Raw genomic sequence first — 25,742 nt, 5'->3', positions numbered from 1 at the left:
ATCCTTATAAACCCCGGGAATAGTGGGGCTTTTTCCAACTCACTGAAGAGAACCCTGGCCTGTAAATTGCCTGTAAGTCTCCTGTCTGACACGGATCCCCCACAAGGCATGCATTCAACCTCTAGTAGAGAGTTTTACAAAGTAGGAAAATTTTCCAGGAATTGTTTTCTAATCCAGGCATTTCCACAGGGGCTAAGATGATAGAACTTCACTGGTACCGAGTCATCCAGGGGCCTCGTTTCTGTTTCTAGGTCACTCAAATGTCCTCAGCAGTAATGACTAGTAGTTCCTAGCCCCCTGAACACTAAGTTCCTCTTCATCTATTTTGTGTCCTAGTTCTGCACACATTGAAAAATCAAGCGTAGCCAAAATAAAAAACCGTAAAATCAGTATTACATTTAGGTATGTGTCTATGCCTATGAAAGATTATTATATTTTCTGTGTGCCAGGCATGTTTAAGTGGTCCCAGACAACCATACCAGTGTCACTTGGTAGCTGGTTATGATACTTATGCTCAGACCATGCCCAGATACTGGGTCAGAACCCCTGGGGATGGCCTCATCAGTAGGAACCTTAATAAAGCTTCTGAAGAGACTCTGCTGTACCTCAAGTTTGCAAGCCCTGGTCTCACTATTGGACATTACTACTTACATTTTATAAAGAAGTTCTCTAAAATCTTAAGAACATGGCGTAAGCTGTCCACAGTGAGCATCAGTAACACCCAGGTGGGAACAGGGTCTAAGATCTTGCTTTCCTATTGGTGAACACTTGGCATGGCAGAGAACCAAGGAGAAAGACAGTTATTTCTATGAAAACAGCAAAAGAGTTTCAGTTACTCAGGAACGTTCACCAAACATGAGATGCGTGCTAGTCGCTATGCATCAAATGGCTGTGTCTCCTCAAATTCTTACATCCAAATTACAATCTCCAAAGTAGTGGAATGGGGTGTGGGGTGTTGTGGGAGGTGGTTAGGGCAGCAGCCAGAAACTTAGTAAATGGGGTGAGTGCCTTTATAACAAAAGATTCTAGAAAGACTTCTTACCCACTCCTTTCACCTTGTGTGGACACCGACAGACCTCACTGACTATGAATCAAGAAGCTTCTGCATTTTGATCCACACATGGGGTCTTGATCTTGGACCTCCAGCCTCCAGAAAAGCAGGTAAAATACATTTGGTTGACATCTGTTTGGGAGATCTGCTATAGTAGTCCCAAAAGATTTAAAGACCATGCATAAGTATGTCCTCTCATTTAGAGCTTGTCATAGGCTGGGCCAGGTAAGCATTCTGAAATCAGTAAGCTGCAGAGAAGACACTGAATCCTGCTTAGTCTTTCTCTAAACCCCTCACAGCTTCCCTGGGGCACACGTGCATACTCAGCAAATCTACGTTTCCTTGTGGCAGAAAGACCAGGAAACCAAGGGTGGATGCATCCGAATCAGCAAATGAGATCACTCTGCTCCAGGGCTGAGTGTCCACCTCTTATAGCTCACCCAGCACCCCAGACTGCTTCCTCTCCCTCCCTCTCAAAAAACACCAGCTTTCCCTTTTCTCCTCCTAAAACAGGGAAAACGAGTTCCTACCAAGTTGGACATGTTGAGTCTCTTTCTTTTAATACCTATCCAGGGAAGCAAGGCCCTCTCCGTAGGTTGTGGTGCCAGCAGCAAGATGAATTGCCAATTGGAAACTTAGCAATATTCAGTGAGGATTATCTTAATGCTATGGATGCCTTCAGCCAGCTCCCCACACAGAACATGTACACGCCCTCGAAACTGGCTTGGGATTACCAGCAACCATCCAAATCGATGGCTGAGTTGATTTGCAAGCTCTGTGTGGTGACACGTCATAAAATGTCTGTGAAGGCAAGCAGCTGAAAGAGAAAGACTGGCATCTGTTTGTATGTTGTCTATACTTTCCCAGCCAGCATAATGTATTCTCTATTTGTTAAATATTTTGCTATTTTCATTCAAAGGCAGATTTATTTTTTTACTCCTTGAGTTTTAGATTCAAAGAGATACAAGGTAGAAACTCTGAGAATCTTCGATGACATAAATATACAAATTGTGCTAAATCTAAAGCCAATTTGTTACTCCCTGGTTGAAAACCTGTGATTGGTTCTCTGATGCTTTTAGAATGGAGCTCAGAAGATTAGGAAGCACTATATGGCCAGCCATGCTCCAGTCCCAATGTCTGATGCTCCTACATCTCTCTGCCCAGGTTAGGCAGTACCCAAGCAATGCTCAGAAGATCCCAGTCTTTCCACACTTTACCCCTCTGCAACCTTTAGGCTCTCAGTCTAAAATGTCCACAGGCAAACCAACTTTTTCTCTTCCCTAACCAAAGAGTACACATGGAAGGACCTATGGCTCCAGCCGCATATGTAGCAGAAGATGGCCTTGTTGGGCATCAATGGGAGGAGAGGCCCTTGGTCCTGTGAGGGTTCGGTGCCCCACTGTAGGAGAATGCCAGGGTGGGGTGGTGGGAGTGGGCAGATGAGTGGAGGAACACCCTTATAGAGGCAGGGGGAGGGGGAAGGGGATAGGGAGTTTGGGGGGGTACCAGGAAAGGGGATAACATTTGAAATGTAAATAAAAAAACTAATAAAAAAATAAATTAGATTAAATTAAAAAAAAAAAAAACTTTGCACATGTGCCACTGCCACTTCTTTGGGACATATCCCTTGACTTCCTTGGAGTATTCTCAAAACCTAAACCCCATGACAACACTTCTCACATGGTTCACAGTAGTCTACTTACTTCTGTGTCACCTCCAAAGATAGGAGCGTCACTGAGGCCCAGCACAGTGCTAGGAAAATAAGTACTCACAGCATCATTGCTGGTGGATGGGCCATGACCTCATTGTGTTTGTTTATTGTGCTATAGGGATTGAACTCGGATCTTGTGCATTCTAGGCAAGGGTTATACCACTGAACTAACAACCTCCGCCCTTTTATTTTTACCCTAGTTTGAGATGGTCTCACTCAGTCACTCACACTACCCTCACAGTAATCCTCTTGCCTTTGTTATTTCCAGTAGCTTATAGACATAGGTCACATATGCCCAATATTTATATTCCCTGAGGGTTCTGGATAGAGCCCCAGAGATGAGAAATATGATTGTTTTCAGCCAATACTCTTGAAAAGCCTGTTCTACACCCACAGACTCCTATGGCCCAACAGGGTCAGCACATCTCGAAGTTACCAAACCCTCGTCCCAAACCTTATTTAGATGAGCCCATTTTCATTACTTAGATAAGCCCAGTGATATTCACCAACCTACAGATGCCTGAGATTAGTAATGAGGTTAGACCAAACTCTGGAATTAGTTCCAGGCTGTAACTGTCTAAAAGCTGAGTTTAACTCAGAGCTTTCTATTATAAGGCTATTGTGCTATGTATGCCTGGAGATAGTGTGTGCATTACAGAAAAGTCCACGGCAAATATAAACTGATGAAAATAGGTAACTGTGGTGGTTAGTGTTGATTTTTCAGTGACAAGCCCTGAACTTTCCTAGGTGACAAGCCTTTAGGCATCTCATTAGGTTAGCCTCTGGACATGCCCTAAAGGAGGGCGACACCACTCCCTGTGGTTGGGGCCTGAACTCCATTAAAAAAAAAAAAAAGTGACCCGTAAGGCTGGGGAAACATCACAGAAGAGGAGGCAGAAAAAGTGTGAGAGCCACCAGACAGGGGGTAATGGTGTGAAATGCTGTCTTCCTGACATGGCATGGCCATTATATTCATGAGCTCACTGCAGCTATGGTTACCAAGACCAAGCCAAGATCAGTCAACATTGTAAGGGGCAGCACTAACTGGACTCAGTGGATTACAAGACACAGTCAGGAGGAGAAGAAGAAGCTGGGAGAACATGTTGGAGGTGCCTAGAGTTAGTGACGGGGGTTAGGAGGACAGGGTGGATATGATGAAGACACAAAGTTTACAAATGTTAAACTGCCAAAGACTAAAATAAAAGGTGTTTTTAGAGACTTGGAGGAGGCAAGCTGGGCTTGAGCAGCTCTCGTTCTCTGCTTCCTGACTGTGGATGCAGCATGACCAAATCCTGCCACCAGAACCTTGACACCATGACAGACTAGACCTTCACGCTGAGATCCCAAATATGCCCTTTCTTCCTTAAATTGCTTTTTGTAAGGATATTTTATCACAGCAGTGAGAAAAATGACTAACACTGCTGTGGAAGATGGTCCCTTAATACTAGCCATCAATACAATTCTCCAGAGACTGTTGGCAAGCCCGTTTTAGAATCTAATATAAAGCGAGCCTTCAAGACAAAGCTATTCACAGTTGACCATATTCAATGTATTATTTAAAATATTTCTATTAGTTACCACTGAATAAACACCAAAGGTTTTCATCTAACTGAGGTGTTTCTCTGAGGCTCCTTCTTCAGAGGTGACAGAGACGTGAGCAGGCTATCGCAAACCATAAAATGAAAAGTTCCGTGGTTTCCAGCTATTCTCAAAAAAATCTGAAGATCTGCCATTTCATTCTCAATGCTAGCTGAAACCGAGAAACACCAGTCACTTGCCATGAAGCATGCCCTTAAGGTTCTCACAGTTCCAGCCTGGCCTACTGACAAAGCCAGTCTGGCCGCCATATGCTCTGGAATTTATAATCGCTGTTTTGTGTCTTTACAAAACTTTTCTAAAGGGCTAAAGAGATGGCCCAGATGTCTCAGTCCATAAAGTGCTTGCTATGGGAACCTGAGTATTGATCCCCAGCAACCACATAAATGCATAAGTGCAGGTCCTACACATGCCGTCACAGTCTCTGTCACTTCATATGTGCATTGGTCCGTTTCACTTATCTTGAAGTCAGAGGCCAACGTTCCTAAACCAGTCTTTTGAGAGAATCTCTTTCTGAACTTGGAATTTCCTGGTTTAGCTAGATTGGCTAGCCAAAAAGCTCCAGGGACCCTCCAGTCTCTACTTCCAAGTGATGAGATTGCAGGCATATGCTGTTGTGCCCAGCTTCTTATGTGGTTACTGGGGATCCAAACTCAGGGTAAAGCTAGTAGTTTTTGAAAGGCAGGGGAAGAGGAGAAATCTGGGGTGTTGGGTGAACTATAGAGGTGGACAGTCAGCCCTGAAGCAGAGTGATCTCATTTGCTGATGTGTTTGCATCCACCCTTGGTTTCCTGGTTTTTCTGCAACAAGGAAACATGAATTTGTGTGCCCCAGGGAAGCTGTGAGGGTTTAGGGAAAGACTACGAGAGATTCAATTTCTTCTCTGTAACTGAGTCTTACTGAGTAATGACAGCTGCTTAGTCTACCTGATGTGACTTCAAAATGCTTCCCTGGCCCAGCCTATGATAAGCATTAAATGAGGAGACATATCTATGCATAGTACTTTAAAGTCTTTTGGGCCTACTATAACAGATCTCCCAAACTGGTGTCATAAGCAACCAAATGTCTTTTGCCTGCTTTTCTGGAGGCTGGAGGTACAAGATCAAGAGACTGGCAGATCATAAGTAAGTGTTGATCAGAAAGTAGCAGATTCTTGATTCCTAGTCTGGAAAACACTGTTTCCTTGGATTTGACCACCTCCTCTTATAATCCATCTTTGCCTTCTTCCACATAGATCTCTGAACTTTGAGAGAAAGAAGGTGGTACAGACATCCTATTTAGGAATGAGTGCTCCAAAGTCTCTCACTCTCTGCATGTTGTCTGGTTTTGGGTCTCTGGGGTAATTACCATCTACTGTAAGAAGCTTCTCTGATGAGGGGTCAATGATGCACTACCCGTGGGCATAGCAATATGTCATTAGGAGTAGTTTGATAGCTGTGCTCATTTACCAGAATAATAGCAATAGATTTCATCTAAAGCCTATGACCTATCTACTCTCAGATGTTTGGCCTCATTAATTGCATTAACTGCAATTAATAAAAGTTGATGCAATCAATTGCATTAACAGTGTCTGGTATGGTTTCCATCAAGCCTAACCAAAAAAGTGGCTGGTGACTTCCATAACATCGATGCCACTATTGCACCAGTGAATATGTTCTGCGGGCAGGTCCAGGTCACTGTTGAAGCTTACTGAATGATATTGATGATTAACTCTCCGTCTTGTAGCATGTATCGTACTTTCCAGCACTACCAACACTAGCCAGTAAGATGCTTCTAAGTGAGCACCAGCTCAATTTCTTCATGTTTAGGTCAAGTATGTGGTATCCTTGTCAACTTCAGTTGTGAAGTGCAACAAATAGCATTGGCAATAGCTTGTAGTATTTGAGGACATCTATGGGACCCCTTTGGCCAATGAATCAAAAAGATGTAACCAGTTCCTGTTACCAAGGATTTTATTTGGAAGCATATGATGTCTCTCATGTTGAGACACTGTCTCTGCCATTATATAGTGACTCCATTTAAATTGCATTTATAGCCATAGATATATATATGTTCTCCTACATATTTATAATAAATTTTCTCCTCTGCCATACCTAGAAGCAGTCACATTCTTTCCTTTCTATTTCTTTTTTTCATTCACACTCTTAATCCAACCCACAACTGATCCACCCAAAGATAAAACCACACATAGAAGAGTCAGACCTAACAGAACAAATATTTTTTCAGACTTAATGCTGAAAAGTAATTTATAGTCAAAAATTGGGCATAAAATTAAAATGAGGCAATTCTGTTTACCTTTGTAGGAGTCTGTATTTTTAATTTAAAAATAAATGAATTTATATCCAAATGTATCAGCTAGCCATCATTCATTATTCTGGCATGTCCCTCTTTTTTCTTAGACAGGGTTTCCTGAGGTAGCCCAGGTTGGCCTTTGCATCTCCGTCCTTCTGCCCAGCCTGCTGAGTGCTGAGATGGTAGGTGTGCTTGCCATAGCCAGCCATTTCTTCTTCATTCTCTCCTTTTGTGATCCAGGCTTATTTTCCTTTCTTCTTGCTATGACTTAACCTGACATTACTGTTACAGTTCCAAGGACTGAACTCTATTGTCTGAACCAAAATAAAAGTCTGAGACCAAAGCTACTACAAGATGTTACTGATTTCCATAACATGTCCTTTCATACTACAGCTACATTACATGGGATACAAGAGGAACGAGAGCACAGACCGAGTTGGTCTGAGTCCTTGGTTCCCTTTGTAGACGCTGGAGCACACATAACCTCTCTAGGACTCTATTTTCTCATCTGTAAAATAGGATTTATGATTCTTAGCTCAGAATCTGGCAAAATAATAATAACTGCCATTGTTTATTCTAGGAAACACCCAACTGCACCCCTCCTAAATTTCTACAGAGTGCTACAGTGCCCAAGACCATGTAAGCCTCTAGGCAGCCACCTCGTGGATTGACAGTCATGCAAAGGCCATACGAATGACAGCTTTGGTAAAAGCCAAGAGTTGGGCTCGGGTTTAAACTGTACTTTAGATGCAGCCTGATAAATAATAAGAGGCCAGGCGTGCGGATAATGGGTAACCTTGACTAAGCACTCACCCTGTGTCACACACTTGGAAGCATTTTATGGGCATCTTTCATATGTATGTACACAACAGCTCCATAGGGTGTTATTATTCCCATCCCATATATCACACATGAGTGTTTAGATAGGGTCTCATGTAGTCCCGGGTGACGCTAAATTCCTTAGGTAGCCAAGAATGAACCTGGGCTCCAAATCTTCCTGCTTCAACCTCCAAAGTGCCAGAATTGCAGGTGCATGCCACCACCCCCAGCTATGGGTCTTACTGTTATTTAATAAGACGGCTAGGGTCACTTGACTCCAGAGGAACATGACTAGGACAAATAGAAAGTACAGACACTGTCACCAATATCATTTGAGCACTCTCTATATAGTAGCTATCGCTCCACTACGTAATACTTATTACCAATACGTATTAAGAAATGTGTTGCTCACCACAAGCTTGAGAAGTAAATGATGTTGACTGCAGCTTCTATGGGTGGGGCTTGAAAATGCTGTACACACAGAGCTGTTGATGGGAGAGCTGAGTGTTCCAGAGTCTCCAGATGTCCAGTCCCAAGCCTTCTCAATGTGACTGGTCCATGCTCAGGGCTTAGTAGATCTTTGCATCAATTGGTATCAGTCCCAGAGCGATCTGCACAGGCGTTGTTCCTGCACCACGAGGTGAAGACAATGGAGGAGAAAAATGAAGGGGAAAGCAAGTAAATGGGACATAGTAGCATATAATTAATGTGTAATTGGCACCGCTCAGGAGCCCCTCAGAAGTGTCTAATTGATTTGATAAGTGTTACTTACATTCAGAAATAGAAAAGTAATTTCAAATAGAAAAGTAAATATTAAAATGAGAGTGCTTGTTTCTCATGTAATCTGTACTTGTCCTTGAAGACCAGACTCAGGATGGATGGATGTCTAAGACTAATCATAGGACTCAGTGTGACTCACTTTGCAGTTTCCCTACCTGTGTAATCAAAACTGCAAGACTGTGGTTGCCCAACAGCCTCGGCAAATTGCCAGCTTTTGCATGCATCTGCTTAGTGTATAAAAGTTAAGGCCTTATCTTGCTTGGGGTTTTAATCAAAGTATTTACTGAGTTCCTCAGAAAGGAAACAATTTAAAAAAAAAAAGATACACAGTCCACTTAGAAGTGGCATGACAGTCACAAGCTCTCCTTTCGCCATGGCCTATACCTGTTCTGGATTGCTGGTGGCCGACTGCACTTTCAGAGCCTATGGAATTCACTGTCTTAATGATTATTTCAGCCGGGCAGTGGTGGTACACGACTTTAATCCCAGTGCTTGGGAGGCAGAGGCAGGTAGATTTCTGAGTTTGAGGCCAGCCTGGTCTACAGAGTTAGTTCCAGGACAACCAGGGCTACACAAAGAAACCCTGTCTCAAAAAAACAAAAACCAAAAACCGAAAAAAAATCAGTTGTATGAGTAGACTGTTTGGATTTACCTCTCCTCCTTGCAAATATTGTAGTAAATCTTCAATGATTTAAACTATTTGGGGGTTTTGTGTCTGTGTGTGTGTGTGTGTGTGTGTGTGTGTGTGTGTGTGTGTGTGTGTTTATATATGTACATGTAGAGGCAGAAGTCATTTTTACATACCATTCTCAAAAGCTATCAGCCTTGTTCTTTGGGACAGGTTCTCTCCCAGGGATCTGGAACTTGCTGAGTAGCAATGCTGGCTGGCCAGTGAGCCCTGGTGGTCCACCTCCACTGATCTGGAATTACAAGCATATGGCTTCTCAGATGGGTAACAAGGTCAAACTCAGGTCCTCAGGTTTGTGTGATAAGCACTTTATTATCAGTGCAGTCCCTGGGTTCTTTGTTGTTGTTGTTGTTGTTGGTTGGTTGGTTAGTTGGTTGGTTGGTTTATTGGTGGTTTGGTTTCTGTTTTGTTTGTTCCTGTTGTTTTTAGAAAACACATGTAGCGCAGACTGGATACAAACTCACTATGCATCATAGCGTGACCTCAAGCTTCTTCCTTTTTAGCCATAACCACACAAGCATTTACTCTTACCTACAAAGAGACCAAGTAAACCTGTTGGATCATTTGCAGAAATATTTTTGAAGTTTCCTTTTAAAATAAATTTTTTTATCAAAAAAAGTTTTAATTTTCTTAAAGTGTATTCCTATGACAAGAGGCTTGAGAGTCAGGTGCAGCTCTGAGCCATGGTGGCTTATTGATTAGATTGTTCCATTCAATAGTAAACTGGTTGGCCACACATACTGCTATATTCTTCCTTGGAGTTAATTTGGCTTAGAATAAAAAGTCTTTGGCAAAAAAAATAAATAAATACAATAAATAAATAAATAAATAAATAAATAAATAAATAATCTGCTTACCAAAAAGGAAGAAAAAGAGGAGGGAGAGAAGAACCCTACATCTAGTAAGCACTTGTTGACTGCATCAACAGACTACTTGGAAAGAATCCATGAGGTGTATCCTACCAGCAACCTCATTTGATACATGAGGAATCCAAGGAAGAGAGGAATGAAGTGGGCTATGTAGCAAGTGGCGGAGCTGGGACTCAGATTAGGTTTGTAGGAGTCCACAGTCATGCTCGTGACATGGATTCCAATTGCTTCTCACTAACTTAAGGACCACGGGTCCTCTTGAGAACATTAATAATGACTCTTTATCCTTGTCTCAGACTTAAATGGCTTTACTGCAGGCCTGATGATTGCACAGAAATACCCTAAAATACACTCTTCACCTGCAAACATCCCCTGATGAGAAAATAAGTTCCTCAGGTAACTTCATTTCAAAGAATAACAGGATACCCCACAGCCAGCCAGCCCACCCTCTGGCTGCTTTTGAATCCAGCGCTAGGAAGATGCTCATTTTCTGCATTCCGTCTACTTCCTGAAGAGTTCCAAAAGTTCCCAAGGACTCTCTCGAAAAATCAAATCACAGGGTCTAATTTAACATCAGGAAATAGCACATCTCTATTTAAATACTATAAATGCACATGCAAATTTATACTAAAGGAAGAGAGTGAGAAGGGCAAGCCTCCACCAGAATGCAGTGAGAGCCAAGAGAGGTCTTCTTGATGTCACAGCTCTCGCTCCACAGAGCTAGAGGTCATGGGAACTCTATGGATGAGTTACCACTGATTAACTTTATGGTAGAGAGCCTAAGGTTAAGAACACTGAGAGCAGAAAGAAGAATGATTTACGTGGGTCAGTGAGATAGCTTCACTAGCAAAAGCACTTGCTCCACAGCCTGGCCATCTGAATCTAACCCCTGGACCACTTGATGGAAGGAAGGAACTGCCTCCCAGGAGTTGTCTTCTGATCCCAACACCTATGCCATCACATGCATACTGTATCTGCACAGAGACACAGAGACACACACGTACATAGAAAGAGACACACACAGCAGCACACACATAGAGACACACATGCACAGACACACACACAGAGACACAGACACACACAGAGACACATACTCAGACACAAACACACAGACACACAGACACATACAGAGACACAAACACACAGAGACACATACACACACAGACGTATATACACAGAGACACATAGGCACACACACATACACACATGCACTACCAAATGGTATGTTTTAGATGGCATACCTCTAAAATTATAATTCTAAAATTACATCCAAACCAGGTGCACTTATTTTGCGATTTTCACATTGAAAGAAACTCTCTTCATCTGAGAGAAAGGTTGATTCCTTGAAAGTAATTTATTCAGCGGCAGAAGTTAGAGGCAGTAATTCTATGTGGCGCCCCCTGTAGATGAACTTTCCTCTGCTGACAGGACTTAGCGAAATCTCAGGAGTATCATGAAAGGAAAAGAGAGATCAGAATGTTCTTCATAAGCTACCACCACCTAAGACGACTCTGCTTCTGGACCAGAGCCCTGTGAGTGTGATCAGGTTCTCAAAGGCAACCCACAGAGCCCTGTGTGTGTGATCAGGTTCCCAAAGGTAATCCACATGGTGCCATCAAACAACATCTAGGTTTGGAGGCAAGAAGAAATATATGGCAAGATCCTGAGGCAAGACACTGCTAAGTGACATCTACCTAAATCTGGTGAAAGTTCTTAGTTCAAGTAAAAGATGGAGCTCAGGGTATTCAATTTGACTCCAAAGATGTGTCTGATATAATACAGGTTTGATATATAGTGCCCTAAATATGATTTTTTTTTACAGTCTTTCAAGTCGGCCTCGAACTCACAATCTAGTGTTTCAACATAGGCCACTATACCTGATTTCCTAACACAACCCATTTAAAACAGTATTCATCCATTCATGCACTCACTCTTCTGCTCTTAAGTTCATGTGTACACATGGGATGAGCACCAGCTACATACCAGTCACATAGTTGGCCAAGTAAGTGCTTCATTCCCCTCTGCTCTGTTTGGGAGCGTTAGACATTAATGGATGATTACAGGGCTGAGTTACGTTGTGAAAACCTTTATGAAAGAGGATAGGATGGCAAACTCCCTCCTCACAGAAATCAAGACCATTTCCCCGAAAGAAGGGGCGTTTAATTGAAGCTCAAAGTCACAGAGAATGTGAAACAGGCAAAGAAGAGGGAGGGAGAGAGAAAGAAGGTTGAAGGAAAAAAGGCAGCCTCTGGAATACAGAGGGGATGTGTTCGCACAAGCTCAGGCAGATAAGCCAGATCATACACAGTCTCACAGGCCAAAAGAAAGACTTGGATTTCAGCCTAAGGCCAGTAGGAAAGATGTTGAATGGGGGAACCAAACGATCAGATTAGTCTACTTTTAGCATGAATCAACATGTGAATACAAGCAGGGTAAACTCCTAAGTGCCGCACAGACATTAAACAAGCTTATAGCCTGGAATTGCCTTGTAAAGAGTGGATCAATCGATTGTGGTGCAGGGGGCCTGGGAAGGATGCACAGTCCACCTTTTGTTTGTTTTTTAAGAACTAAGCTATTTGTCTGATTTGATGCCAAGGTAGTGCTTGGGAAAGCCAGAATCAAATCTCCATCTGAATCCACCCTCTACCCCCACCCCATCTTCCAACACTTCAAAAGAAAGGCTCTTCTAGAGACTAACCTCTCTGTGGGTGGTTAGGGACCACCTACAGGTATGAATTGAGAAACCACCACCCCCCCCATCCCCAGTTAGTGTAAACTTTCTCTGCCCTGTTCCAGTCCACATCTTCCAACCTCATTCTGGTTTTAAAATTCCAACTGCCAAATACACTAGGAAAAGGTAACTCATTGGTCTTTCCTGCCTGCCTTCTCAGGGGAGCAGATGTGATTGAATTTTCTCAGGAATGGGAGCCTCCAAAGAATTTTGTGACCCCCCCCCCAACTGTACAGAAACAGAGAGGGCTATGAGATGGTGACACAGAAGGAGGGGAGTGCCAAAGAACCCTAGTTTCCTTTATTCTTATTTTCTTGGGTTGCTTCCACAGTCTGCTGATGGATTCACAGTGGACTTTGTATGTAGACATGTGTGGATTTACACAGTAAAAATGCTTGAATAGACTCATTGTGTGTACAGGAATTTGTAACATTAAAAAAAAACCCTCAGGTTCAAGTCAAAAGTTGTAACTGGAAAAGTTACAGCACCTACCACCTAGAGCTGCTGGAAGACTTACGGAGGTAATTTGCTTAAAGTTTTCTCACTAGTATCTGGCATATATTAAGCTATCTATAACATTTCTATTATTGTTATTAATTTATTATCCATTTATAAATGTTATATACTGAGAAGACTAGGCTGACTCTATGACAGGCTTCAAATTGGCAATTCAGGAAAAGAGGCCTAAATCTTTGTTTCCAAGAACTGGGTAAGTCCAGGCAAATTCAGGTCTCAGAGCCTGCCCCTCCCTCTCCGACTCCCCACCCCCCCAACCTGGCCTGAGGCAAGGACAACGACAACATTTCCAGACTTCCTCAGCAATAGTTTCCAGACTTCCCCAGGAACAGTTTTCAGTCCTTACACCCCGTAATGGTTCTAGTAGAAACATCTCTAGAAATGGAACAAAATAAACATCGCCTACCCTGGAATTCTCCTAATGTCATTTAAATCAGGCCTGTGAGCTCACTTGGCTTTCTCTCTGTCTTGACAATGGGAGACACCCCCCCCCACCCCCCGCATGCTGGACTTCCACAGAATAAAGCACTCTTTGTGTTTACATACAATTTGAGTCCAGTGTATCATTCTTTGGCAAATCATAGACCCTTATAATACGTTTCTAGTTGAAGCTTGACGTCTACATGTATGTGCGGATGGGGGTTTGTCAGGGAGATAGATTGTATTTAAGAATCAGAGAGGGAAGTGGGGGACACTCCCAGATCCTACTACAGAAGTGCCAGTGTTGAAGCAGTACATTCTAGAAGACAAGTGACTACAAGGCAGTTCTCAGAGGCGCTGAGCTTTCCTGAGAGGAAATGAGAATGAAGACCCAGCACAGAGCTTCAAACTGCCCTTGTGGTCAGACACCGCAAATCTGAATGTAATGAGACACTGCTCAAAGGGGAAATTTGAAGAGTTATGCATGTTCTCTCAATTGAACATGGGTAGAAGTTAAGGCCCGAGACCAGAAGAGAAGACTATCCCTGCTCCTTTCTGACATCTCCTTCATTCTGAGCGTCTTTCTTTCTTTCTTTCTTTCTTTCTTTCTTTCTTTCTTTCTTTCTTTCAACTGACATGGAGGAACACTGAAAGACAAACCACCACAGGCTCCCTGATTTCCTCTAAGAATTTTCAAAGAAGCCATGCCTAAGTGACTTCCATGTGATAAAGAATTATTATCAGGCAGGGCAGTTAGACTAGAAATAGAGTCATTGGAGCAAGTATGAAGCCTTAGGTTCAACCCCTGCTCTCCTCCCTCTCCCAAAGATTGTTACCCTTCTGTTTAAAGATAAAAAGATTAATTAGGTAGATGGACAAAAAGAGGGTAGAGAGGGAAAAGAAAATAGAAAAACTGGTTTGTATTTGAGAGTGGGGAACAGAGTCTCATAATATAGCCCAGGATAGCCTCAAGGTCATGCCTCTGGCTTTCCAGTACTAGGATTACAGATGTAGACCAGACACACAGCCAAAAGACACAAGGGGGGGGGGGGGGGGGGGAGAAGAAAGAAGAATCGAGAAAGGAGGAAAAGGAAAGAGAAGGAAGAAGTAAAAGAGTAAGAGAAAGGAAAGAGGAGAAGGAGGAGGAAAGAGGGAGAAGAGGAGAAGGAGGAAGAGGGGGAAGAGAAGAAGAAGAAGGAGGAGGAGGAGGAGGAAGAGGAGGAGGAGGAGGAGGAAAGAGGGAGAAGAGGAGAAGGAGGAAGAGGGGGAAGAGAAGAAGGAGGAGGAGGAAGATTAGAAGAGAAGGAGGAGGAAAAGAATTAGAAGGAGGAGGATGAGATGGAGAAGGAGGAGAAGAAGAAAGAAGGAGAAATAGGAAGAAGAGGAGGAAGAGGAGGATTAAAAGAGAAGGAGGAGGATGAAGATCCAGTTTCTAGTTGCAGCTTTATCCTTACTCACTAGGCAACTTGAGAGAATCTCTTGATCTCTCTGGGCACAGCTGCCTCATCTGCAAGGCATGCTGGTTGGTCAGTCCGGGTCATTTTCTCTTGACTTCTTGCCATTCTAGATGAGGTCAGGTGCCCTCAAACCTCTCATCTCTTAAAGCCTGCTTACTCTGTAGCACAGTCGTTAAGAGCACAGACCACCTGCCTTCCATCTGATGCCACTTGTCGGATGACCTGCTTTCCTGTCTTAGCATCCGCATCTGGGTGGTTAAGGTAAGGGTTAAGCAGGTGAATGCAGGTAAAGTATTTAGAGTAGTAGCTGACCCAGACAGGGGCCACCCTGCTGTTATGTAATGCCATCACCTACTTACTGGATCGAATGCTTTCTCCATCAGAATGCTTTGCAACTTCACATGAGACATTATTGGTACTTTAGCATCATTTCAGGGTGTGGAATGACTACAGGAAATAACAGACAGGAGATATGCCACCATTACCTTTTTGCCTTTTTAAAAGACCTTCCTGGGCTTCCATTTTCAAAGCATGTGCATGTTCATCTCACTCATTTTTTTTTTAAACTGGAAGAAACTGAGCCAAAGATTACTGAAGTCCCTCTCATCTCAAAATCCTAGGAGTGATTATTACTTTTAAAACCAGTATTTTATGAGAGACTGGCTTATCTTTGCACCACAGCTATCATTAATATGTTTGACCTTCTCAGGAAATACTTATAAAAGTTTAAAAATAAGTATGAGCACTTCGGCATGTTTCTAACTAAGCAACTTTAAGCTGCTTGGGTAGAGGAGAAAAAAATGAGGAAATTGGGTGCACAGACTCTTTACTGCTTGGCCCTAGGTGCTGTGACATCAAGGATAGGTCAGCCACAGTGAGGCTGGCAGTCACTGGCAGCGACAGTGTTAACAGGGTTGGGTAAGGTGATCCCTTGAAACTGGAAGGACTTTGGTGGAAGTTTTCAAAGCTTGGCTGTCAGCTGCCCAGCCCTTCAGACGAAAGAAGGCTGGCCAGTTAGAAGGAGCAAGCCCCAGCCCAGCCCAGAACCCAGCAAGCAGAGTTTAACTGCAGTTATAGGTACAAGGTTAGTGACCTCACACACCTCTCCAGCGTGCTGACGGCTCTGGAGAAGACAACCCCCACACCTCCACCCCCACCCTGCCACCCCGAGGCACCTTCTTTGTTCAGCACAAGACATTTCAGCTCTGCTAACTGCTGGGGGCCACTGGCCCTCCTGCCAAGCCCAACCGTGACCAGATTCTGGGTGTGACTGACTTGTGGGGGAGGGGGAAGAATCCCTCAAAACTGGACACTTGGTTTCAGGCATCCAAAATGAAACTGTTTCTAAAGACAGGATTGTTTTGGGAACACACACACACACACACACACACACACACACACACACACACACACGCCTGCCCGTTCACTCAAGCTGCTTCCTCTGGGTTTCTGTAGGCTGTAACCACAAGCCTGAATTCCTTTCTGCTTCAGCTGAAACCCAGGACAATTGTCAAAGCTACTAAACAGGCCCCAGGACCTCACCTGGTAGGAGGAAGAATGTCTCTGACTAAACTAATCTGGAATGGAGGAACGCAGGGAGACAGGGAGAGGGACAGGGGATAGAGTTAAGGCCAAACAATACTGGGGAGTAGGAATTTGTCTTGTACATTTCTAAAACAAAATAGTGGAACAAGCCCCGCTGTGATGGAGAGAAGTCTACATCTGCATAGGATCCCATGAACACTTTCCTAAGCTCCTCTGCCTGTGCTGCTGGAGTTTAGAAGACAAACCGATCCGGGGGAGGTGAAGGGGGGCAGGGAAGGAAAGGTAGATAGTTATCCTCACAGGGCCTTAGTATGAGTTAAGACTGACTGTGCTTTACGCAAAAGAAAGGATCCCTCCAGCCCTTCCGGTAGACAAGTAACTCCGTGCCTCAGCTGGACAGTTTTCTCTCCTTGCCTGGGCCCTCCACTCAGAGGCAATGAGCAATCAGGCACTGTGCAGAATTCCCTCTGATCCCTGCAGCAGGTACAAGCTGAGTCTTCTAACCTGCTTCACAGAATGAGTCATTTGACGCTCCCGGAACAAAGTACTTGCAGCCGCCTCTCAAGACACTGCCTCCATGTAGGTGGGACACACCTCTCAGGGCAGTCGCATTTTTTTTCCTCCTTCTTTCAAACAGGCAGGGAGTTCTGATGCTCCCAAAAGACTGGCTCTAACCCCTCGGCTCGGCTGCCCCTACAATGTGGATCCCGCTTCTCCAGATTGGGACTGGCGTTTTAAAATAAAATGGATGATTTGACGTTACTTGATCTCCTCGAGTGCCCTGTGTGCTTTGAAAAGCTCGATGTCACAGCCAAAGTTCTCCCCTGCCAGCACACCTTCTGCAAACCATGCCTACAGAGGATTTTCAAGGCCCACAAGGAGCTGAGGTGCCCGGAATGCAGGACCCTGGTGTTCTGCAGCATCGAGGCGCTGCCCGCCAACCTGTTGCTGGTGAGACTGCTGGATGGTGTACGCTCCGGGCAGAGCTCGTGGAGAGGAGGCTCCTTTAGAAGGCCTCGAATACTGACCTTGCAGGACAACAGGAAAGCCAAGAGCAGCCCCAGAAGTCTACAGGCCAGCCCTTTCCGGCTGGTGCCCAGTGTCAGAATCCACATGGATGGGGTAAGAGAAATCTTGCTTGCTCATATCATGTGCACTCTGGAGGTTGGCTATGTGTATGCCAAGAGCTAGGAAACAGTTTTCTTCAGCCACATGTAGACAGAGCGCTGGAGATGATTGCCTAGCAATCAGTTGGGTGAGCTGTGAGCACTTAACAGAGACACAATGGGAACTCTGAGCCTGTCTAATCCATCTGACGATTGGACTCAGAACTTTTAGCGCTTGTTAGATTGTCTTTAGTTCTTTTCGAGAGGGAATCGAATGGGGACAGTACTTGTTGATGCTCGTTCTTGGTCTTTCTCGTGTGTTGCTCAGGGGCCAGAGCAATGTATGGGAAATGTTCTGGTGGTGAGGAACAAAGAAAAACTGAAAGTTGCTTTTAAGGTTTCAGAGAAGTTTTCATATGTCAGGCGTTGCTTGAAATTTGTCTAAATCTGTCTTCCCATCCCGTGTCTTGAAGTGCTGTTACAATGATGCCAATTCATGGTGTGTTCGAAGCATATTTCTCGAGATACTTGATGTATGAAATCACACAGGAGGGAAGTGTTTCTGGGAGTGAATTGATTGAGGGCAAAGGCCAGGATATATAATAGAACCCATGTGTATATGAACGTGTGTCTACAAAGCAAGAGAACACACACATGCGTGCTAGGCAAGGGCTACGCTATAGATCCCAAACCATATAGACTATGGGGTAAAGCCGCCTATGCTCCTCTGTCTACTCCTCATAGCACATCCCAAGGACATTATCTGGGCTGCTATGCAAGAGCACAAATCTGGAGGAGAACACAGTCCTGTGAGTCCATCCGGATTATTTTGCATTGTCATCCCCGGACTCCCTGAACCAAAATGGACATGACACTATGGCTTAGACTATTGGCATACTTAAGCCATCCAAGATGCATTCTTTGAAGCCCTGCCTACAGCAAGCTTTAATGCTAGCAGCAGGGTCCCAAGACCATTCTGGAGGGTTGCAAAGAGTTAGTGTTCAGCCCTGCATTCTCTCCTCACACAGAAGAGGCCTGGGGTGTGCATTAACAGCTGTTTTCTAAAGCTTTTCTTCTGAGAGTTCAGTCTCTTGGAGTTCACAGTGCCTTTCAGACATCCATGTGGTAGGGTTGTGTGTGTAAGGATTCAAAAATGAGAGCGGGAAGTTGGTGCGGTTTCTTTGCTGAAGATTTTATTGCTGCCGTGCTTGTGTGTGGTGAACACATTCCAGAGAAGGGATGGGCGCTCGCTTCTCTGGAAGTCTCCTCAAACAATCAGAATCCACAGGCTTGCAAAGATAGAGTGGGGTGGAGAACAAACTTTATTCAAACATGCCTTGTTAACAGAGAAAAGCTATCTGTCTCCAGGTTGGCAAATCTCCCTTGAATGCCTAACACCTAGAAGCCTCTTCTTTTCCGTTCCCTGGGAAAGCCTGACTTGCCTTTCAGGAGATACACATCATCACTGTGGGGATGTTGCCTAGAAGGAGGTGGGTCCCCCGTCTGCTTTGCATACTTTTGTCTAGGTTTTCATCTTGCCAGCATGTTGAAAAAAAAAAAAGTGATTCCACAGTTGGTTGTGGGTTGAACCATGCAAGAGTCACCAAGCTTGCTCCTCCACAAGGGAGACTGAAAACAGATAATACGTAAGACATTAAGATAGTGGGTATCCTTGGACCATTTCTTGGGGGCTTGGAATATGAGACAAGGGAGACAGTAATGTATCTTTGCTACTGTGGACCTGAGCCTGTCATTAGGCTGGAATACAGATTCAAGTCCTTGAGGGCTTATGTTTTCCAAGAGAATCGCAATTAATAAACATGCTTTTCAAAGACAGGAGCTGACAGCTTACCACGAGCACCCCCAATTCATTCTTTTCTTTCAGTGAAGTATTCATCTCATGCCCTTTGCCTCTAACTGGGATATGAACAAGCCCATTCCCGGATGTTAATATGGTGTCATTTCACAACTTGTTTCTGCTTGAAAAATATAACTATTTCTCCTGTATGAAAGTATGAAACCATAGTGCCTTCCAGCTCAGTCACTCTGAGACTGGACTTGCAACATCATTCAACCCCACCCCACCCCTCTGGAGTTATTTGTCCTCTCTGCCTCCGTTTATCCAACCAAGCCAATAGCCAGTAATATTCGATACCCCCACTCCTTCTCTAAGGCACTGTGAAATTATCTTTGCAACATGCTGTATGACCATGGACAACATCTGCCAGGGGAATGCAAAGCACCATCATTATCGTTAATTTAACTCTTGGTATGACTTTGGCCAAGCCACTTAAGTTGGCTGGGTCACAATTTAAAATTCTGTAAAATGGGAAAATGTATTGTAAAAACAAAAGAGCCACCTTGACACGTAACTAATTAGTGCTTGCAAAGCAGTCTGAGAGCCTCAGATGAAAGGCATTGGAAGATCGTTATCATAGTAAACATCACTATTGACTGCTTATTGTGCCCTGACATTCGTGAGGCATTCTGCAAAAACACAGGAGTTATAGCCCTTGCAGCAAAGCGGAACAGGCATTGTTATTAAACATGAGTCTATGGTGAACCTGGGGTAACACCAAGTCAAAGTACTCCCCTGAGCAGAGAAAATAATCTGTTGTCATAGGGTGCCATTTGGTAAAACACCTCTTTCATGGGTCTCCTTGATAGCCTGGCACTCTGAAGGAGTTCATTTAACTTCCTACCCACAAGCCCAAAGTCTGTTCTGCTCGTCCAGGCTCATCCACCAAACAAGCTCATCAGGATCCTTCTTGTTGGCTCAAGAAGGTCTGATGCCTGGTGTGCCAGCAAGTATGCCAGGGTGGAGCCAATAGGCACACCTCATGCTGCCAGCCCAAGAGAGAGAAAAATTAGCCCATTGTGCCTACACATCTAAATCCCTCCCAAGCTGATTGTGTAAAAAAGAAAACTTGAGACGTGGCTATGGGCTTTTATAGCATGCAATTATTCCACCCAGATTGGGAGCTCTGGTGGGCTTCTTCTGATACAAATCCCTCGGCTTCTGGGTTTTCCTCACAGTGCAGCCAAGCCAAAGGAACTGCACAAGCCTTCGAAAAGTTTTTGAGTTGTCAAAGAGCTTCTCTATTTCCCTCCTCATTTCGTTTAATAATATTTCTGAATTATTAGTCAGGAAATTAGGGGCAGGAAATAAAGGTATTGAGAAATTAAAACTCCAAACTCCAAGTCTGCTCCTTCACCGCTTGTGTACTTTAACTGAGTCACTTAAACCTCAGAGCTTTCAATCCTCCATCAGCAAATTGAAGATAATGGTAGTACCTACCTCAGAGTGTTGTTGCAAGATACAAGGAGCTGATTCACACCCATTAACTCTTAGTGCATTGACTGGCTCAATAAATATTAGCTGTGACCATTACTGAAGTAACTCAGCACTTTCTGCTCAAAACCACCCACCCTCTCTCACTGCTTTGTGAATTAAGTGCCACCCCAAAAAGGATTCTTGGTCCCCTGAGTATCTGCCATGTGTGGTTTTCATCTAAATGTTCTATGGGCCATAATTCAGGTATATGATGTCTCAACACAGGCTGGCTTTGAGGCTCCATTCCAGACCCCTTAGGGAGCCTGTGGGGTTGATGGTTAGAGAGAGCTCACATGCTTCGCTTCTCTGAATAGTTCAAAAAAGTTAATTAAAAATTTAAAACCATACACAGAAAGCAAGAATCTGGTTCACCTCCCAAGCAATGCTGACTCTCTGTTAACTTTGCATTTTCTCTTTTCACTGCCTCCACCCCCTTCCTCAGCACAACTGTCACCAACCTGGGTCTCTCAGGCTGGACTTTCTACCTGCATTGTTAAGCATTGTGACAATCACACCCCAAATCATTGAGAACACACCTGCTGTCACCACGGACAGACCAGGTGGCTTTGTCATAGTTGCTGCTGTTGCAAGCAACTGAGGAGCAAAAAAAAAAAAAAAAAAAAAAAAAGGAGGTCAGAAAGCACTTGAGGGAGATAAGGTCAGGCAGAAACCACAAGGTGGTTGTGCCCCTTTCTTGGGTCTCAAATGTGTTCTAAGCCGTAATACAGATGGTGGGTTTTGCTAAGTGTGCAGAGACTAAAAATCATTTCAATCCCTGAAAACAGCAGTCAGGTGACACCTGGGACAACCATATGTAGCAGGTGGAAAGATTCAAGTATGTAGAAGCTGTGGTTGAGAAACTCAGAGACACAGGTGACTCTTCGGCTTCACTCTTATTTGTCAACAACTTTGGAGAAACACAGGGTCCTGAGGTCACTGCTGTCCCCTGCCCTCCATTGCACCAATTGCTAGTTACATCCCTCTCTCCCTTCCATTGCTGTGTTTATGGATTTCTGGTCAAACAGAGCTGCCTTGGTGTTGGGATTTAACATTTGTTAGCTGTGAAGCTTTGGGCAAGTCACTTAACGCCTCTAATCCTCAGTTTCAGTATCATAAAATACAGATAATAACAGCATGCATACAGCGTGCGGACATTACGAAGTAAAAACATGATGATGCGCATTGAGAGCTTAGCATAAGTGCCTGGAACCCAACAGCTGCTAAGACACACTAGCAACAGTAAATGATAAAGCACCAGCCATAGAAAAGTCTAATAGGAGCAAGGCCCTTTAAAACAACTGAGCAATGCTCATATGACCTCATAGAGACTCACGCATGCACAGAATCTATGGGTCTGCACCAGGCTCTCTGCATACATAGCATAGCTTTCCCTTTAATACTGTTATGAGTCTCCTGAAAGTATAAACAAGTGGGTATCTGACTCTGTACCCTCTCTTGGGGCTCTTTTATTCTTCTTTTGACTTGGATCATCTAACTTCGATATGGTGGTTTTCATTTATCTCATTGCTTTTTATTCTGTTAAATTCTGTTCTTATCTCCTAGATACCTGTTGCAGGGGGTTCATCACACTGGCTTGCTTTGGTTGGTTAAAGGTGTCTGGCTCATTCCCCATGAGAGGCCTTAGCTCTAAGGCAGGTGGGTGGGGAGTGAAATTCTCCCTAGCTGACATCAATTATTCACCACAAGGGAAACACCACCTTGGGGATTACCATATGCATATTTTTGTGTTGTTTTCCTTTCTGCTTATGAAAGATTGCTACACACATCTCATCATACTATAAAGAGGTTTGCAAGAGAAAGTACTTGTGTAGCTTATGGCCCATGAAGAGAGGCCTCAGCTGACCCATTCCAGGGTTCTGCTATCTTTTGCATTCTTTTCATTTTTGCTTAGTCCGGAGACAAGCCTTTCACATGTGTGCACTATAAACCCTTAATGGGTGTCCCACAGAGCTCCAGAGTCAAACCACAAAACTATAAACTTCTTTTTCAGAATGCTGCTGAGATTTCAAAAGACTTTGACCTCTAACGAACTGGGAATCTCCAAGTGAGAGATTATAATAAAAAAAACTATTTCCCAAACTCCTCTTCCTCTTTCTGTTCCATGCTGGGGACTGAACCTAGGGCCTTGCCCACACATAAGAAATGTTCAGTTACTGAGCTCTGCCCCCATCCCTTCTTGTTTATTTTATTTATTTGAGAGAAAGGTCTTGATAAATTGCCCAGCTGGTTTTGAGTTTACCCCCCAGTCCATATGGGCCTTGAACCTCCAGTCCCATTGCCTCAGTCTCCTGAGCAGCCAGCATGGCAGGCTTGTGGAACTAGGGTGAACTCATTCCCCAAATCTCCACAATACTGTACCTCATTCTTGTCAGGGCCTTCGTGCTAGGACAGTCTTTGAGAAGCGCTGCCTCAGAGTTCGCATGCTCAGTCATAACACAGACATTAGTTTTAAGCAACTCTGAAACCCACTATCTCCATCTTTTGCAGTTTTTCCTTCCTACTGGTATCTAACCACAGGAGCTATGGTAACTGACACAGCACAGTAAGGATATCACCTTCCCAGGGCTAATTCTCCAACCCTAACTGGCTGGAAACCCAGCTATCAGCATACAAGAATACAAACCCAGGTATAGCATGTGTATCTGTGTATAAATTAGATACTAATTGTAAGATGACATCCATTATAATACACATTGTCTATATTCTTATGACATATAGGAGAAAAAAGAAACATGGCCACATTAGCTATTCATTGTAAGACACATCCAGTCTTAGGAATGCTGGGGGGCGGGGGGCGGGGGGGCGGTGCTAAATGCAGTATTGCCTCATTCTATGTATCAAAAGCTCCAGAAAATACAGAATTGTAAACTATAATGGTTTGGAGGCTAATGAAGATGTTTAATGTAATTGTATGTAACTATCAAAATTTATCTTTTTATACTTAAATGGATGAATCTATATGTATGTTATAATTCAATAAAGTTGATTAAGACAAGACAAAGAAGACATAGAGTCACACATACTATGAGAATGTCAAGTAATGAGGTAGATCATTTTGAGGGGAATAAAGCTTGGTCAGTCTGAAGAAATTTTGTACAAGACAGGCATTTTTAAAGACTGAAGGAGTATGGGGTCAAGAGATGAGAAGGCAGGGTCTGACCTGCACATGGGCTGCACGGAAAGGCAGCCAGAGATGTGCTGAATTAGACCAGCAGCTGGAAGGGAGGAAACAGATGGAGAGGAGGCAGGGTGTCCTGTCTTCTTATCAGGGTGACTAGATACCACTTGGAAGGTGTATGCCAGTTCCTCCCTGTAATAAAGTCACTCGACAGCCATGCCAAACTGGCTACATGTCAGCTTGTGGCCTTGTAGCCACATCAGTAGAGACTTGATGGATCTGATACAGCTAAATGAGATAAGTGTGCTCCAAGATGGTGGCCAAGCATGATGGGAAATGGAGAAGCAGAAGAAAGCAGAGCCAATCTTCCTTCGCATGGTCAGGTCACCTAGTAAACCCAGTGCATAGAAATGCCAGCCACAACACCCAAAACATTAGTAACAAAACAGCACAGGACACTGTTTCTTGTGTGAGCTTCCTGCAGCTTGGTCTTTGTCTGCAGTGGTGCTGACACTCAAGCGCAGAGCTGTAGCTCAGAAGCCAGAACGCTCGGTGCCTGCTACACACAAGCCCTGTCCTGACAGGTCACGCCAGGAACTCTCGCAGAATTCAGCTTGGATCTCTGTCAATTCTTCAGCCTTTCTTCAAGACTCCAAGAGAACACAAACCTCACCTTTCAATACTGCCCTCAGAGCCCCTTGTCTACCGCCTAACCCATGGTAGGAACTCCAAACTGTTTGTTGAAAGTTAGAATAAATAAATAGATGAGTTCATGTCTCTGGTAGACTTTATGGAACCATGGGCTAACTCCTCGGTGCAGAAATGAGTCCTTCGTGAATTAAGCTATTACAGAGCTATCTAAGGAATGAGTTGTACACTATATTAGGTACAAAGCACATGGTGCCTGAAATGTTCTTGTCATGAGTCACCTCCTTAAATACCTTTTTGATGGATGAACATCACTCTTTAAAAAACATGGTGGGTCAGGTCCATGATCACTTGGGTCCCGAATCACTAACCTGAAGACAGGAACTGCCTGCTAGTCTGCACAAGGCTAACCTCCTTTGTTGCACACCAGGAGTCCACACACACTCCTTGGTTCTTGGTAGGCACATTTCATTGGAGTTAATTGGTGTTAGTCACAGAAAGGAAAGGGCTCTAAGATAATTTGCCTGTGAGTTACAAGCTAAACTGATCTGACTTCCACTATCACTGTAGATAAGCACATGGCTGGGGCACTCAGTTGCCTCCATAATCCTAACATAACCATTCATAGTGTTAAGTCTGCCACATTAGGCCCTTCTGTGTTCATCGTTCGGCAGCACAAACAGCCTTCAACTTTGACAACCATAGTCACTATCTCCAGAACTTTTTTCATCATCTCAACATGAATTTGTGAACCCACTGTAGCTTCTCAGTCTCTCCTTCCCACAGCACCTGGTATATGCATAGGTCTCCTCACCTCTTGTGTGTATATGTGTGTGTCTGTGTGTGTGTCTGTGTCTGTATGTGCATGTGCATCCATGTGTGTGTCTGTGTGTGTGCTTGTGTGTGTCTATGTCTGTATGTGTGTGTCTGTATGTCTGTGTGTGCCAGTGTGTGTGAGTGTGTCTGTGTATGACTGTGTTTCTGAGTAAGGAAACAGATGTCTTAGAAGCATTTTAAAATATGCATTTCAAATTTTCTGC

The 25,742-nt window shown here is 43.9% G+C and overlaps 1 protein-coding gene and 1 long non-coding RNA gene across 4 annotated transcripts in view; one reads left to right on the top strand and one right to left on the bottom strand.

Annotated features, from left to right (window-relative positions):
* Positions 1–7,887: 7,887 nt before the first annotated feature.
* On the bottom strand, positions 7,888–17,104 carry LOC143434328 (uncharacterized). The gene is made up of 3 exons (XR_013103748.1): positions 16,980–17,104; positions 9,054–9,169; positions 7,888–8,097 (listed from the first exon to the last, which is right to left on the bottom strand). It is a non-coding gene; the product is annotated as an uncharacterized LOC143434328 (long non-coding RNA).
* Positions 15,987–25,742, top strand: part of Sh3rf2 (SH3 domain containing ring finger 2) — a 103,907-nt gene continuing 94,151 nt past the window's right edge. For 2 of the 3 annotated variants that reach the window (XM_076912727.1, XM_034518299.2), the window contains exon 1: positions 15,992–17,597. In XM_076912727.1, the coding sequence (XP_076768842.1) occupies positions 17,220–17,597 (378 nt within the window). In that variant the 5' untranslated portion in view covers positions 15,992–17,219. Of the gene's footprint in view, positions 17,598–25,742 lie in introns of all 3 variants that reach the window. The other variant, XM_076912728.1, reaches the window with a different exon arrangement.

The sequence above is a fragment of the Arvicanthis niloticus genome, chromosome 14, assembly GCF_011762505.2.
Source record: "Arvicanthis niloticus isolate mArvNil1 chromosome 14, mArvNil1.pat.X, whole genome shotgun sequence".
NCBI lineage: Eukaryota > Metazoa > Chordata > Mammalia > Rodentia > Muridae > Arvicanthis > Arvicanthis niloticus.
This window is presented reverse-complemented; position numbering and strand designations above follow the sequence as displayed.